Source organism: Terrapene carolina, unplaced genomic scaffold (genome assembly GCF_002925995.2).
Source record: "Terrapene carolina triunguis isolate 2854851 unplaced genomic scaffold, T_m_triunguis-2.0 Scaffold552, whole genome shotgun sequence".
Taxonomy (NCBI): domain Eukaryota; kingdom Metazoa; phylum Chordata; order Testudines; family Emydidae; genus Terrapene; species Terrapene triunguis.
The window spans coordinates 402,004-415,695 of NW_020664903.1; the positions used below are offsets into that span (position 1 = coordinate 402,004).

The window sequence follows — 13,692 nt, forward strand, 5'->3', positions numbered from 1 at the left end:
AAGCTTCATTCAAAATTAAATTAAAATACAGAGCCCCCCGGACCAGTGGCCAGGACCCAGGCAGGGTGAGTGCCACTGAAAATCAGCTTGTGTGCCGCCTTCGGCACGCGTGCCATAGGTTGCCTACCCCTGGGCTAAGGCCTTCCACTGACAGGCTCCATAAGTTCATTCAATCTTCCTTGGCTAGGACAACAGTGGTTACAACATCGGGCTCTGAGGGTAAAGCAGAGGAAAATGGGGGGGGTCTCTTCAGGGCTGTATAAAGGGTGAGCGGGATCTTGAGGAGCGAAAGGAACAGAACTGTCAGTAGACAGTACATCAAGGGACTCAGGAAAGCTGCAGGCTTGATGGACAGCTCGGTCATTCAAAAGTCCCTTTCTGCTTACTAGAGAAAACAGAGGCTGCATGTAAATTATAACACTTTATTACAGAAAAGAAACCTTACAACTGCAGGATCCTGTAAACACCATGAGTAACACTGAACCAAATATAAAACATAAGAAACGAGTTGCTCTTGTACCTGAACGCTCGGTGACAGTCAATGTCACCATTTACTTAGTTTAAAACTATGTTCCAGTGGAATTCGCTTTAGAACATTCCAAACATTTAATTAGCTCCAAAACCGGATCTGCTAAACGACACAACTGTGGGTGAACAGAATGGTTTATGTAAACCCTTTAATTAGCTGTATTCCATACTCCTAACACACTAGGACCGGATTGTACGAAGTGCTGAGGGCCCTCAACACCCACTGAATCTAAAAGGGTCTGACCTTGTGAAAGGTGTTGCTCAGCCCTGATACTCCAATGCAGACAAGGGGATTTGAGGGCACTGTGTGTGTACAGAAATATGTAAACTCAAATTCCAGACCAGCTATCCAGTATATCTAGTTTACTTAAAACTGAAGGTGGTGCAGAAATAGACAGACAACATACAACCCGTAAGGCCAAACGGCAAGCCCTGGAATCTCACTGGTGAGTACTCCCAATGAAGTCATGTGAGCACCTCCCTCCAACCTGAGGAAAGGGCTCAATTGGGCCTTCCAGGAAGCAGATTTTTTTCACATGCCATGTAAAGTCTTCCAGTATTTAACAGAAGGAAATTAAAACTAACAACAGTAGAAAGTGATTGCATAAAATGTCTATTGACCTGCCAGCAAATGGTTAAGGACACTTTTCTGTCCTGCCCTAAAGAGTTAGGAGGAGCTTTTCAAAAGCACCTAACGGGATTTAGGAGCACACAGCCTAGTGACTTTCAGTAGGCAGTTTTGAAAATCTCCTTCCCTTAGGCACTTGTAAGGAGAAGAAATCTGTTTGCTGTTCTTTTGAGGCCAAGAAAGCGCCACTGCAAATATGGGAACCTGGGCTCAGAGATAGTCAAGCACAGATACAAATGGGAACTAGATACACATCAGCAAGTATTTGTCCCTTTTTAAACTAAAGCAGCGTTTGTAAATTCATAAGACAATTTGTGCTTAATATTATCAAGTTAAATATGGCGAGAAAAAAATACACAAATATACCTTTAGCAGCAAGAGAGTCTAGTTTACAATCTGCAAACAGACAGAGGGAAAATATGCTTGGAAGAATGCTTTGCTTTCACCAAACAGTAGTTTGGGGGAGAAGAGAAAAGAAGCAATGCTAAAAATGGTTGTGTATTTTAGGGGCTGATTTTAAGGAACTGGGCTGTTTTTGTAGGCAGGCAGATGTGTAAGTGGTATGAGTTTCAACCACAATTAACTGCAGGTGTACTTATTTGGAGGGGGAGAACTGAACATTTGTACCCCTTTAAAAAAAAATTAGGACTTCAGACTGGACTGGCTGCAACCATGTTTGAACACGGTCATGGCTAGTATGTTCCTGTACCCAGTCTGAACTGGGCCTTTAGCGCACACGCCAAGTCAGGAGAAGCAGGAAATATTTTCTCTCAGCTGTAGATTTACTTCCTTACATAGCTGTTCTTACTGTGTGTATACATAAAATGCTGCTAAAATTCTCCCCCCTCTATCTTTTGCCTGTTTGACAGAATAAAATTACCCAAATCAGTTGCAAACTGGAAGGAAGGAGTTTGCCTTGAAATCTGCCCAGCAGCCCAAATTCTGCAAGCGGATGTCCGTGGGGTGCCCCCATTGAAGCCAATGGGAATTTTGAATGAATAGCTGCAGCAATTATAAAAGAGGAAGACAAAACTACCTACAGGTTCTACCAAGGTAAATTCAGTTTGCATGGCTGTGCTGAGAGACTCTGGCTTAGCATGCATGTGCAGCAAGAAACGGTGATTCTTCGGCTACAGAGCCATCACTAAAGGAGCTTCATACATTTAACAGGCTAAGTTAGACTGCTTTATTTGGTAAAATATTATCTAGATTTGTTTTCATTCCACACCACTTTCTACTCTGGTTAAGCTCAACAGCACAACCTTGTCCTTAATAAAAAGAGGTGATTCTGACTTGCTCAGAACTGTAAATGAGCACTGGCCTGTGAACAGCCGAATGCTACTTGTTAAACCAGCTCCACCTTTTTAGAGGACAGTAGTATACATGCTGGATGCAAAGCCTACTGGTGGTGCAAACAGATTCCTTCATCCCTGGGGTTTTACTGACACAACAGTGTCACATCTGCGCTTGGAGGGAAAAGTGGAATCTGTCTCGCGGTGCTGGTTGGTCCCTTTGTAACTGAGTGATTATCGTTAAAACAAAGGCAAGCGTCTACAATACAATTCTCTTTTGATGCTAATATTCATGGAATTCCCCTTCTCACGCTGAACAACAATTTTTTTTAAAACACTTCTGTTCTTTCACAGGTTCAGGTAAAGCTCAACCACCACCAGTCCACGTGGGCACAGGCACCTGGGGAAATCTCAAAGCCTCCGGCTGCGAAGAGCTTCCATCCCTTCCTTCTCAAGGAGACTGTGCTTGCAATTGCACCGTTAGATTTAGGGACCAGAGCTCATTATTAACATGCTTGAAATATTCCACTATAATAAGAGCGACTACAAGGATAAAACACCTTGCAAGAGAGCGTGTCCCATGTCCTGGGATGAAACGATGCTGAGAAATTTCCCAACACAGGAAAGCCGCAGACCGCTTAGTCCGTACTAATCCGGCAGATCGTTAGGAGCCATTTGTGAGAATGGTGCATTTAACCTATCGAGTTCGTCTACCTGGGGTGGATGATGCATCAGAAGTTCCTGGTCTTCTGAAACATCCTCGCCTACTGCCACCAGGTTTGTTAGAGATTTGCTTCTAACACACTGGAAGTCGACGTGACGGCTCTTTCCTTCTTCCTTTTCCCAAGACATCTGGATGAACGGCCGTTGCACATAGTTGTATATAACTTCTGACCGCCCTCCGGGTCTCCTCTTGACCTTCTCTTTACATGTGGGATAACCTGAAGCACAATCAGCCTGTCAGTTTCAAGCCACCCCTTGCATGCATCATAGCACTGCTCAAACAAAAGGAACCCTAAAGAACAAGTTATGGCCCGGCAAGAATACTGGGTAGAGCTGGGACAACACCTCTAGCACTAGGTGGAAAAGTGCTCTCATTCCACATTTAGACCCTGTAAAAATGAACTAGGACTATAGTACAGAGCTTCAGATTCTGGCAGTAGTGGTGTTGGTGTCCAAACCAATTGTTCTCCCTTTTTATTTAAGGTTTCTGTTGTTGTTTAGCAAATAAAATTTACCTTCAATGCCAATTCGAATATTTTTCAGCCCACGCTCCTTTAAGACAGTTTTTGCAACATCGCGGTTCTCGATGTACTTGAAGAATCTGTACAGCTTGGAACTGTAAAGAACTTGAGAAACAAAGTGATTCATTAGTCACTACAAGACATGCATCTCCACCTAGCATTTGGTGTAATTGGTATGGGCTGGGATATTTATCCTGTGATGCCTGTAGGCAGCCCTTCGCAGTCTGGGTGCTGGAAAAGTCAGCCTTGATGTTTCAGAACTACTTTTAATACCTATCATCAGGCACCGGAAGGGCCCAAATTCCTTGGTGACGTGGGTGGGTAAAAATGGGTCTGGAAACAGCTAAGTGGTAAATTCATGTAACTTGCACCATTCAGTGGCTGGGTAAAATGAATACAACTCACTCTTTGGGGGGAAAGTGCAGAAGGAGTTTTTACAGGAAATGCAAATTAAGAAGAGGATGCAAGTTAGTGTGTGTGTGTGTGTGTGTGTCTTATCTTTTCACTAGTTCTATCCTCTCATTGTTTGTTTGTTATATTCATTTTCCAAACCCAGTGAATATTGCATCTTCTCTAGTGAAGCTGTCCCCAAGCCTTTTCTGTAAGTAGCATCTTCTTGCATCAGGGTGCAGCAGTGTGTCTCAAGCAATAACAACCCATCGCATTTTCAAACATGGTTGGTTGGCGGCTGCTCTCTCCCTGTAACTATAGGGTGTTGGATATCACTGATCATTCGCCAGTTTTTAGTGTTGGTAAACGGAACAAATCTGGTCTGTCTGCTCTATCCAGGAAACTGCAAATGGGAAATATGAATGTTTTGTGCCTTTGTTTGATTAAAATGTTATCTCAAGCAAGGATGATGCAACTTCCATTACTAAAGAGGGACTTTATCCCCACGCTAGGGAAAATGGTCAGATACACAATAGCTTCCTTTAAACTTCGATCCATTTACCTTATAATTACCCTTCCTTAGTATTGCTGATTAGAATGTTATTCTTATCAAGCAGATTATTTCTCTTTTCTACATTGCAGCTCATCTGCTCTTAACTGAGACTGCTCTTTGTTCTCAAGTCATTATTCTAAACCCGAGCCCACGCTGCCGGCTCCCTTCTATCAGGCTATAATGTCACAGAAACAAGATTGTTTTCTGTGGGATTAAGCAGAAGAGACCTGATCCTAGGAGGTGGGAGGGCCCTTAGCACCTACAAGGAGAAGACAAGCTAGTAAGAAAGGACACACTTATTCCAACGCCAATGTTTATGAGAGCAATCCTGCAGTCAAAGCTCCCATTAACATCAATATGAATCTTAAGTGAAGGAGGGATACATGATTGGGTCCACTGACAAAAACAGAGGAAATAATATTATTTTCTATAAATGTTCTCTTTTTTAAGGTTTGCTCCAATATGAAAGTCTCTGTTGGAAGCCAGAAATCTAATGGCAGAGCCAAACAACCAAGCTTCATTGGTTATTCTGCTTTCTATATGTTCACAGAACTCCTACAGATGCTGACAGCAAAAGGTTGGAATCAAGATCTGCCATATGGCTTGTACAAAAACGTGCTACCTGACCCTGTTGTCACTAAACATTTAGCCATGCCGATATTAATGAGACAATTGTGCTTTAAAATAAATATTTTTACAAGTTTTTGATGAAATCTCTCACTCTGTGGTAAACCGTTCCCCCACTAATGAAATCTCAACAGAATAATTTGTTAAATCTGATGTGTTATTTAACAATTTAATCACAAAGTTATTTTATTGTGTTAAATCTGATATTGATGTGAATCAAGCATTCTGAAATAAACAGCTAGGGTCTGATCTTCCCAAGTGTTGACCAGACACACAACTCCAGCGGGAGATACAGGTGCTCAGGACCTCTGACAATCAAGCCAATATCGTCTTTTCAATAGAAGGAAACGTCCTTGCCCAGGATCAAATAGAGCTCCTGAGAAAGCGTCCAGTGACTGGCTATCTGTTACCTCATTCAACAAATGGTTTTAAAAAACAATTCTCAGTTCTTACTTTGTGAGTATTCCTCTCCCATTGGAGGTGGATGGTCTTCGTCCCAGTCCACTGTGTCTTCATCTGTTAATACTACAATGTGGCATTCACGTTCTCCTTTCCTGGCACTGCCCACCATTATGGGCAGAATAAGCTCTTCCAGGTAGTTATCAAACTGCTTGTGAGCTCCATCATTAGAGAGTTCATGCAACAAAGCACCTAAAAGGAGACAAATCAAGTACAAATAAGTAAGCATTACTGATCTGCCATGGTGTTTTATACCAAACTGAACTAGAACACACATTTCTGGGGATATGACTCCGTAAGATGGCTTTAAAACCACCACCACTTGCCTTTCTGTAGCACTCAATCTGATGATCTCAAAGCACTTTATAAACATTAATGAATAAAGCCTCATAACCTCCCAGTAAGGAAAGTGTTGTTCCCATTTTACAGATGGGAAACTGAGGGTAGAAAAAAAAATCAAGGCCAAATGTTTCAAAAACAAGGCTCCTACTGTAAATTTATAATTAGGCCCCTAAATAAAGGTGGCCTGATCTTCAGAGGTGCTGAGCATGCACAGATCTCTAACGTCAATGGCAGCTGTTTACACTCAGGCCACTTATTTATGTACCTGTACATAGATTTAGGCACCCAAGCGTGGACTCAATGGCTTGTCCACACACAGTCACTGGGAGAGCCCATAAATCCCAATCCCTTTAACCACGGCACCATCTCACCATTTTATGTAACATACATCCCAACCCTATGCTTTATTGATAGTTATATCTACAACAAACAAGTACCCATCCCAAGGCCCTGGGAACCTTTGACAACCCCCTTAAAAACATACATTCATACGAACAGTATCTCTAGTCCACTTCCCAGATCACAATGCTGGCAACAGCAAAAATAGAATACAAAGTTGATTTAAATTTTAGGGCCATTACAAGGAATGATTTTTTTTTTTTTTAAAAGAGCCCAGACCCAATCAATATAGTAAAATCATAATAGAGAATGAATAATAGATTATCGTGAATTTAAATGTATGCATGTGTCGCAGATCCACAGGATCAGTGGTAGGCACCCCAGGTTTTGAACAGTCTGTAGGATTAAGCCCTTCAGTGTGCCTGCCAGACCCCAAGGGATCTCACTCTTCCTGCACAGGGTAGGTCATGCTATCTCAACCGCTGCCTTAGACTGAACCTCTAGGGCACCAGCACTCCTGTTTCACAGCAAGTCCAGCAGAGACAGACGCCTGGCAGAGACTTGTATGCTCTTCAGGGATTAATGCACCTCACCAAGCATTTGCAGTGACACTCAACAGTCGGGTTTGTTAGTTAATTGGAACACAGCACAGGAAGTCTTTAGGTTACCACAGAGACCTGAAGGTTAAAGCATTGCCCATTCTGGTTAGCCCAGAGCTCAGCCAAGCTGTAGTGAACCCCATTATTCAAGCTCTGAGACTCTCTGAGGCCTGGTCTACACTAAACGTTAGGTTAATCCAGCTACATCAGTGAGGGGTGTGAAAAATCCACCCCCCTGAGCAGCACAATTAAGCTAACCTAACACCCAGTGTAGACAACGCTAGGTCGACAGAAGGATTCTTCCGTTGACCTAACTACCGCCTCCTGGGAAGGTGGCTTACCAACGCCAACAGGAAAACCCGGCCCCTCGGCGTAGGTAGAGTCTACACTAAAGCGCTGCTGTAGACAAGCCCTTAGTTCGACCTCCTTTGTGACGTCTCAGGTGAGAGCCCAGACTCCTTCCAGCAGCCCACTCTTACCCCCCACCTCACATCTTCCCAGTCCTTTGTTCCCAGGCTGAGGAAGTTTGCCCAGTTTCCCTGCTGGGAGGTAGGGAAATCCACCTGCCTCTGAGCCCTTGGTTACTAGAGTCATGGCTACGTATGCCGGCAAAACTTAGGTTGCTCAAGGTTTATAGAGCTCTCTCCTGTCGGCTTAGAGCGGCTATGCGACCGACTTTACAGCGGCACAGCCGTGCTGCTGTAAACTCGCTCGTGTAGACGTGGCCTAGGGGTCAATGTCCTGGTGATTGGATTTGCTATTGTCTTCTCAGATTCACCATAGATATGGGGTCAGCGTCAGCCAGTCCTTTCAATGACTCATTCAGGCTCAGACAGCTAGGCTTCATTCATACAGATGTCTCAGCCTGCTCTGAGAGCGAACAGTCCTCCTCCCACTAATGATGCAATGCATAAGGGAAACTGAGGCCCACACCAGGGTCACAAAAATATTGCCTCATCACAGCATCATTTCCAGCAATAGCCCTCCAGTATTTACATTCTTGCAATTATTTGCAATCACACACAAAGTGAAGAGCAAGAACTTGGATCTTGCAAGATGCGGAGCACTCTGGCCCTGGTCCAACAAAGCTCTTAAGCACATGCTTAGTTTTTAGCACGAGTAGTGCCACCGGAGTCAATGGGACAAAAGTGCTTAAAGTAAATCAGACGATTAAATGCTTTGTTGGATTGGGGCCGAAGTGCTCAGCATCTTGTAGGATCAAGCCCTAACTTCTAGCTAATTTTCTCTCCCCCGTACTTACTTAGGTCTTGACATTTGATTGTGTTGAAATCAAAGTTGATACAGAGGTAATCGCACGTATCTCTGAGATCAGGGATAGAAATTCCATCCGGGCAGTTAATGATTCCAGTTTTGTAATAATCCTGTAAATAAATTGTTAAGGAGGAAGATGATGTTTCTTTTTTTAAAAAAAATCTCAGGCTAACCTGGAAATATTGTTGTTAATTAGCTTATCATTCTGCTGGCAGACAGTCACGAACAACTTTGTTAGCTAGCAAAAAAAAAAAAAGAAAAAAGAAAAGAAAGCAGCTTCGCCGTGTAACAGAGGAATTATTCATGCAATTAATGTATGCAGAAATGGGGTGACTGAGGGCAGAGCTCAGAAACTGAAATGGTATAAAGGGAGGGAAAAGAAGTGGCAACACAAGTTCCGAGATGGCAGATTGAGCCACGTAAGAAAGAAGAGATTAAGATTTATAATCCGAATGTAAAATAGTTCTGGAACGTAAATTTGAAAGGGCATGCGGCTGCTTTGAAGGAAGCACAGCTTTGCAAACATGATGAACAACGGTTTTCATAGCTAAAAATGTGCCCTCACCAGCACTGTGTGAAATACAGTGGAGCTAATTCCTTCTGCAATTTCATATTCTCCCTTTTCATTTGGCCGAGTGAAATTATATTCTCTACCTGCTCCAAACATTCTGAAACATAAAAACACATATAAAAATATATTTAATACATTCATAATGTGGACCAGATGGTGCACTGACATTAAAAACAATCCAAAACAGTTCTATTATAGCTGGAGGCCCAAATTCAATGCTTTATTTTATTGTGACTTTAAGAGATTTGATCTCAAACAGGCCCTGCTGTAGCAGAGTTCTGTGTCCATAACTGAACCATTCCACTGTATGGAAGAAGTAGCAGTCACTGTCTGTGAAGGCTGGCATTCAACCTTGGGTCAGATAAATGCTTCTTGGCTACCAATGCCCTCCCACTGAGGTCCAGCTTGAGGTGGAAAAAGGATGGTGAAGTGGCAATGAGTATATATACTTTGGCTAGTAGTAATCAAGATAGTGAGTTTATGATCAGGTCACTTATCTGCATAATAAAATATGTTATACGGGTTTGGAAGGGATCTCCAGGAGGCTCCTGGGACAGTTGGGGGACTAAGCCTCTGAATTACTCACAGCAGGACTGGGGAGGAGTGAAAGACATGACAAATAGCAGAAAGACAGGGGCTGAAGTGAGCCAGTGGAGTGTTTCCTACTGCCATACTCAGTGCTGATTCAGGACTGACTCAGAGGCGGGAGCACTACCTACCGAATCATCAATTTCCCTCTTGCTGGCTCTAATCTACAAGGTCTCCCAGCCAAGTGCTGAACCAGTCTGATCCCACTTAGCTTATGAGAGCTGAGATCTCGCGTTGTAGTCGCTTTCGGAAAGCGTTTGTCCCATTTTAAACATCTTTAAAGTTATTGAAATCACCTACCTTCCCAGCATGGTGTCAGGATGAGCGGTGAAAATCTGCGGATTCACCACAAATCGAGTGCCATCTACAACAAGAGTCACTTTCTCTGGGGCCTGGGATTGTGAACTACTGGTGGAGCCCATAGCGCTGCTTCCATTTCGTTCTTGAGCAATAAAATGGTCTAGATGTCTTTTACTCCCAGCTTTGGGATTAGTGCCAGTTGTATCTGCAGGGGTGGGTAGCATGTTACTGAATTGGGAAGTTGCTGGGCGAGAAGCGTATCTGAATTCGGTATCTAAACCCAACACAAACAAATATTGTGAGAATGAAACACTATTTGCTGGATAAGCACAGTTAATATTAAAACCCAACAATTAAATAGAAAAGCTTTGGGTCATGCAAGAAGGAAGAGCTGCTGACCGACATCAACACTTGGAGTTGAAAAGGGATGTCAATATATGGAATAGCATTTTGCAGGACATGATACTATGTCACACCATACTACATCTTCATGCTACAGATGGGCCTGATGTCTGATCTAGATTCAGATGCAAACTTCCCTACAGTTCTAGGGAACTCCGCTTAACGTGGATGTTTAAGTGGATAAAATGGGAGCATGAAGATTAAAATGAGGCTGAGAGAAAATACACTGATACCTGTCTTAAGCAACCGCTCAAAGGACTGAAGATGGAGCAGAATCATATTCTTATTTCTGAGCAGCCTCTTGTGCTGGTTTCATTTAATTACCTTCCCCTGTGGTATGTGTGGTAAAGGTCCAGCGAACTAAACAAGGCCAGCTGTTGGCACTAGTGAACTCTGCAATTACAGGGGTCCTCTCAATGGATGTGGGGTTTAAACTGGATATAAATGTTATAATTTTGTGGCGTGTAAAAGGGCCGTCGTACCATTGCTTCCAAGTAATCCTCCATGACCCTGGCCCAGCCCTGCAAGGGCAGGTTTGAAACGAGGGTGGCTTCTTTAAGAACGGTATAGAATAGGTCTAGTTTTAATTGAGAGCTGCTTCTAAGCTGAGATATTAAATACACATATGTTATTTCCTTTCTGAGAGACAGCCGTCATTTAATAAGGGTTTTTCTGAAGCAATAAATCATTAGAGCTCAGACATTTGGGTATAAATATATAGGGCCTGTCATGTACCATTAGTAACAAATATTTGGGGTACAAACATAAGGAATGGGCCTGATTTTGTGAGATGCCGAGTGCCCTCCATTCCCACTAAAGTCAAGTTTGGCGATGAGGACACATCTCCTCACTGGATCATGTCCATTACTTGATAAATATTAACTGAGAAACAGCTTTTAATATGAATTATATATGTAGTGGGCAAGTACATATGACCAGGAATAGGCTGATAAAGACTGGGGCCTGCTTCAGTGGAGTCCAGTGGATTCCCTCCCAGCTGCTTGGGAAAGAGACATGATCATCTTTCCAAGACAACACTATCCCAGACCCCATCGCGAACCTGCATTTTTCATACTGACATGATTAACACAGATTTTGCAAGTGCAAATAACTAAGTAAGGGCACATGTATGTGCACGATCAATTCTGTACACTCACAAGTGCAGGCCATTTCGAGGCCCAGCTGAAAATGTGTCCTTCAGTATCCTGAATTGCCTTCTGGATCCTGAGAAACATTTCCCCAGGAATCAAAGGACCTTAGTTAAATGTTGTTACAAAATAAACGTGTCCATCATCCTTACCATCATTCCTGGGCACTGCAGAAATGCTAGGGGTTTGGCTGCCTCGGGCCAGGCTATCTTCTTCTGGATCATGGACTGGAGGCGTTATATTTTCTGCAGGGTGATTGGACTCTTGATTTCTTGACTGGTCAGTCCCACTGGCACAGTTAATATTCATGCTAGGCCTCTGTAACGCAAACTGACTGCCGGTCCTTAGAGAGGTCCTATAAGAGAGGATCATAGGCTAGTAGGGTTGGAAGAGACCTCACAGGTCATTGAGTTCAACTCCCTCTACCTAGGGCTGGATCCAAAGCCCATTCAAGTCAATGGGTGTCTTTCCACTGACTTCAGACCTACTCTAATCCGTGGAGAGTTTTAGCTAAACTCATTTTGAACGGCTCACCGACGTCTCAGTGACTTTCCCTGGCAGATGTTCTGTTGTAGAACTACACTTACCATCAGGAAGCTTGTCCTACATCTAAACAAAACTTGCCATTTTTAGATGAACCTTTTTGACCATCAGCAAGGGTCCCAACTCCCCCCCACGCCTGCTCCCTCTCACCTCCGCAGTCCTGTCATATCCCATCCCTGCCAAGCACCAGAAGGTAGAGAGGTTTCTGCTTCCTGCGCACCTGACCGCAGCCACCAGGGACAACAATGGGGTTCCAAGGAGAGAAAAGGGAGGACCATTGGGGATTCACTGATGGCAAGTCTCAAACAAACCCTCCGTCCTAGCAGCCACAAACCCTCCCTCCTCTGAGCACAGTGTCCCCTAGAGGTTCCTTCAGTAGCTACTCTCTGAAGACTTAGTGCCATTACATTTTTGTTCAGTGTTGAATAGGTTCTCCCCCCCTTCACACGATTTCCTCTCAATATTTGTGTAGCGCCATCTTATCCCTGTTTTCCCCTGGTACCTTCTTGCACATGAGGTCTTCCAACCCTCAGATGCAATACCTAAACCTGTCGCTTCTTCAGCTAAAACATTTTAATAATCCAGCCTTTCCTCTCCATCCTTCCTACTAAACCTCTGCCTCACAGTCACAGGGCTAGGTGTGTCTTGGTGCTCTCTCTGGTCTCTGAGTGCACCCGTCGGGTACCAGCCTCGTGCCATTCCTCTCCTGGGATGGAGTCACGCAATTCTCCCACTCTTACACAGGGTACTGTGGCCCAGGCTATCAACCATGCTAAGCCAGCAGGTCCAACTGGGTTTGACACCTGCAGTTCTTCCCTTTGGGAGTCTGTGACCAGTGATAAATAGTAGTCAGTGAGCCCTTTAACCAACGTATTGTTTAATCTTATTTATACGAACAAAGCATAACACAAGAAAAAAATAGTTTTTTAAAACAATAAATGGTCTATACGCATCTATCTCATCCATAGGGTTACCACCCCCCCGAAGGGAACCTAAAAGGCCTAACTTCCTCAGACAGCCCCAGCAGTGTATCAGTCTGTCCCCCAAAGAGCCCTCAAACAACTGACTGACTGCTGGACAGAGTCCTTTTAACTGTTTATAGTCTTTTTAATCTGTTGGTTCCCAGCACTGGCAAAACAAGCTTTGTAACCTGGCTGGAGTCCAGAAGGTATGATCTTCACAGTTAATAGCTCAGGCACGGTCTCCTAACCCCTCGGAAGTGTTTGCCAGGAGATATCTTATCTCAAACCACTGTGTTGCCTTCCTATTGGTTTCCCAACCCTGTTCATTTAACCCAGTGCTGCTGCATAGTAAACCTCCCAATATTTAACCCAATACAATCATACAGTAACTATCCCGAAAACTGTATCGCATACAGTGTTCCTGCATTATTGCCGAGCTGTCCCACGTTTGCCAAACCCTGGTCCGGGCCTTCATCGGCTCTTGCTTTAACTAATGCGACCCCCCTCCCGTGTACACTAAAAGTCACCCTCTTCCACTTTTACCATTCTGAGCCCATCACCCCTACTCCTTGTATCTATCTAGTCATTGGTTTCTTCTCATTCCATATCAGGTTCACTTTGTTTGTCATTATCTTTAAAGCTCTACCCATATATCTGTGCTCATTTCACCCAATCCTGCTGTATCCTCTCTCCCAACTGCTCCCCTTTGCCTCTTTCTCCCATTCTCATTTTGACACTTTCTTTCATGCTATGCCTGATACAAGACAACTTTCTCCTCTCTTTGCTTTGGGAGCCCTCCCTTTGATCCTTCAAATCCCCCTTATTTTTAAAAAAAACTTTCCTACACTAAAAACAACGAGGAGTCCTTGTGGCACCTTAGAGACTAACAAATTTATTTGGGCATA

General features: G+C 43.7%; 1 protein-coding gene across 6 annotated transcripts in view; it reads right to left on the reverse strand.

Moving 5' to 3' along the window:
• Positions 1-2,719: 2,719 nt before the first annotated feature.
• Positions 2,720-13,692, reverse strand: part of KCTD20 (potassium channel tetramerization domain containing 20) — a 29,737-nt gene continuing 18,764 nt past the window's right edge. For 5 of the 6 annotated variants that reach the window (XM_029913247.1, XM_026658962.2, XM_024212205.3 and 2 more), the window contains 7 exons: positions 11,435-11,637; positions 9,733-10,006; positions 8,839-8,941; positions 8,263-8,383; positions 5,716-5,913; positions 3,687-3,797; positions 2,720-3,389 (listed from right to left, as the gene is read on the reverse strand). In XM_029913247.1, the coding sequence (XP_029769107.1) occupies positions 3,097-3,389; positions 3,687-3,797; positions 5,716-5,913; positions 8,263-8,383; positions 8,839-8,941; positions 9,733-10,006; positions 11,435-11,591 (1,257 nt within the window). In that variant the 5' untranslated portion in view covers positions 11,592-11,637 and the 3' untranslated portion in view covers positions 2,720-3,096. The remainder of the gene's footprint in view (positions 3,390-3,686; positions 3,798-5,715; positions 5,914-8,262; positions 8,384-8,838; positions 8,942-9,732; positions 10,007-11,434; positions 11,638-13,692) is intronic. The other variant, XM_029913248.1, reaches the window with a different exon arrangement.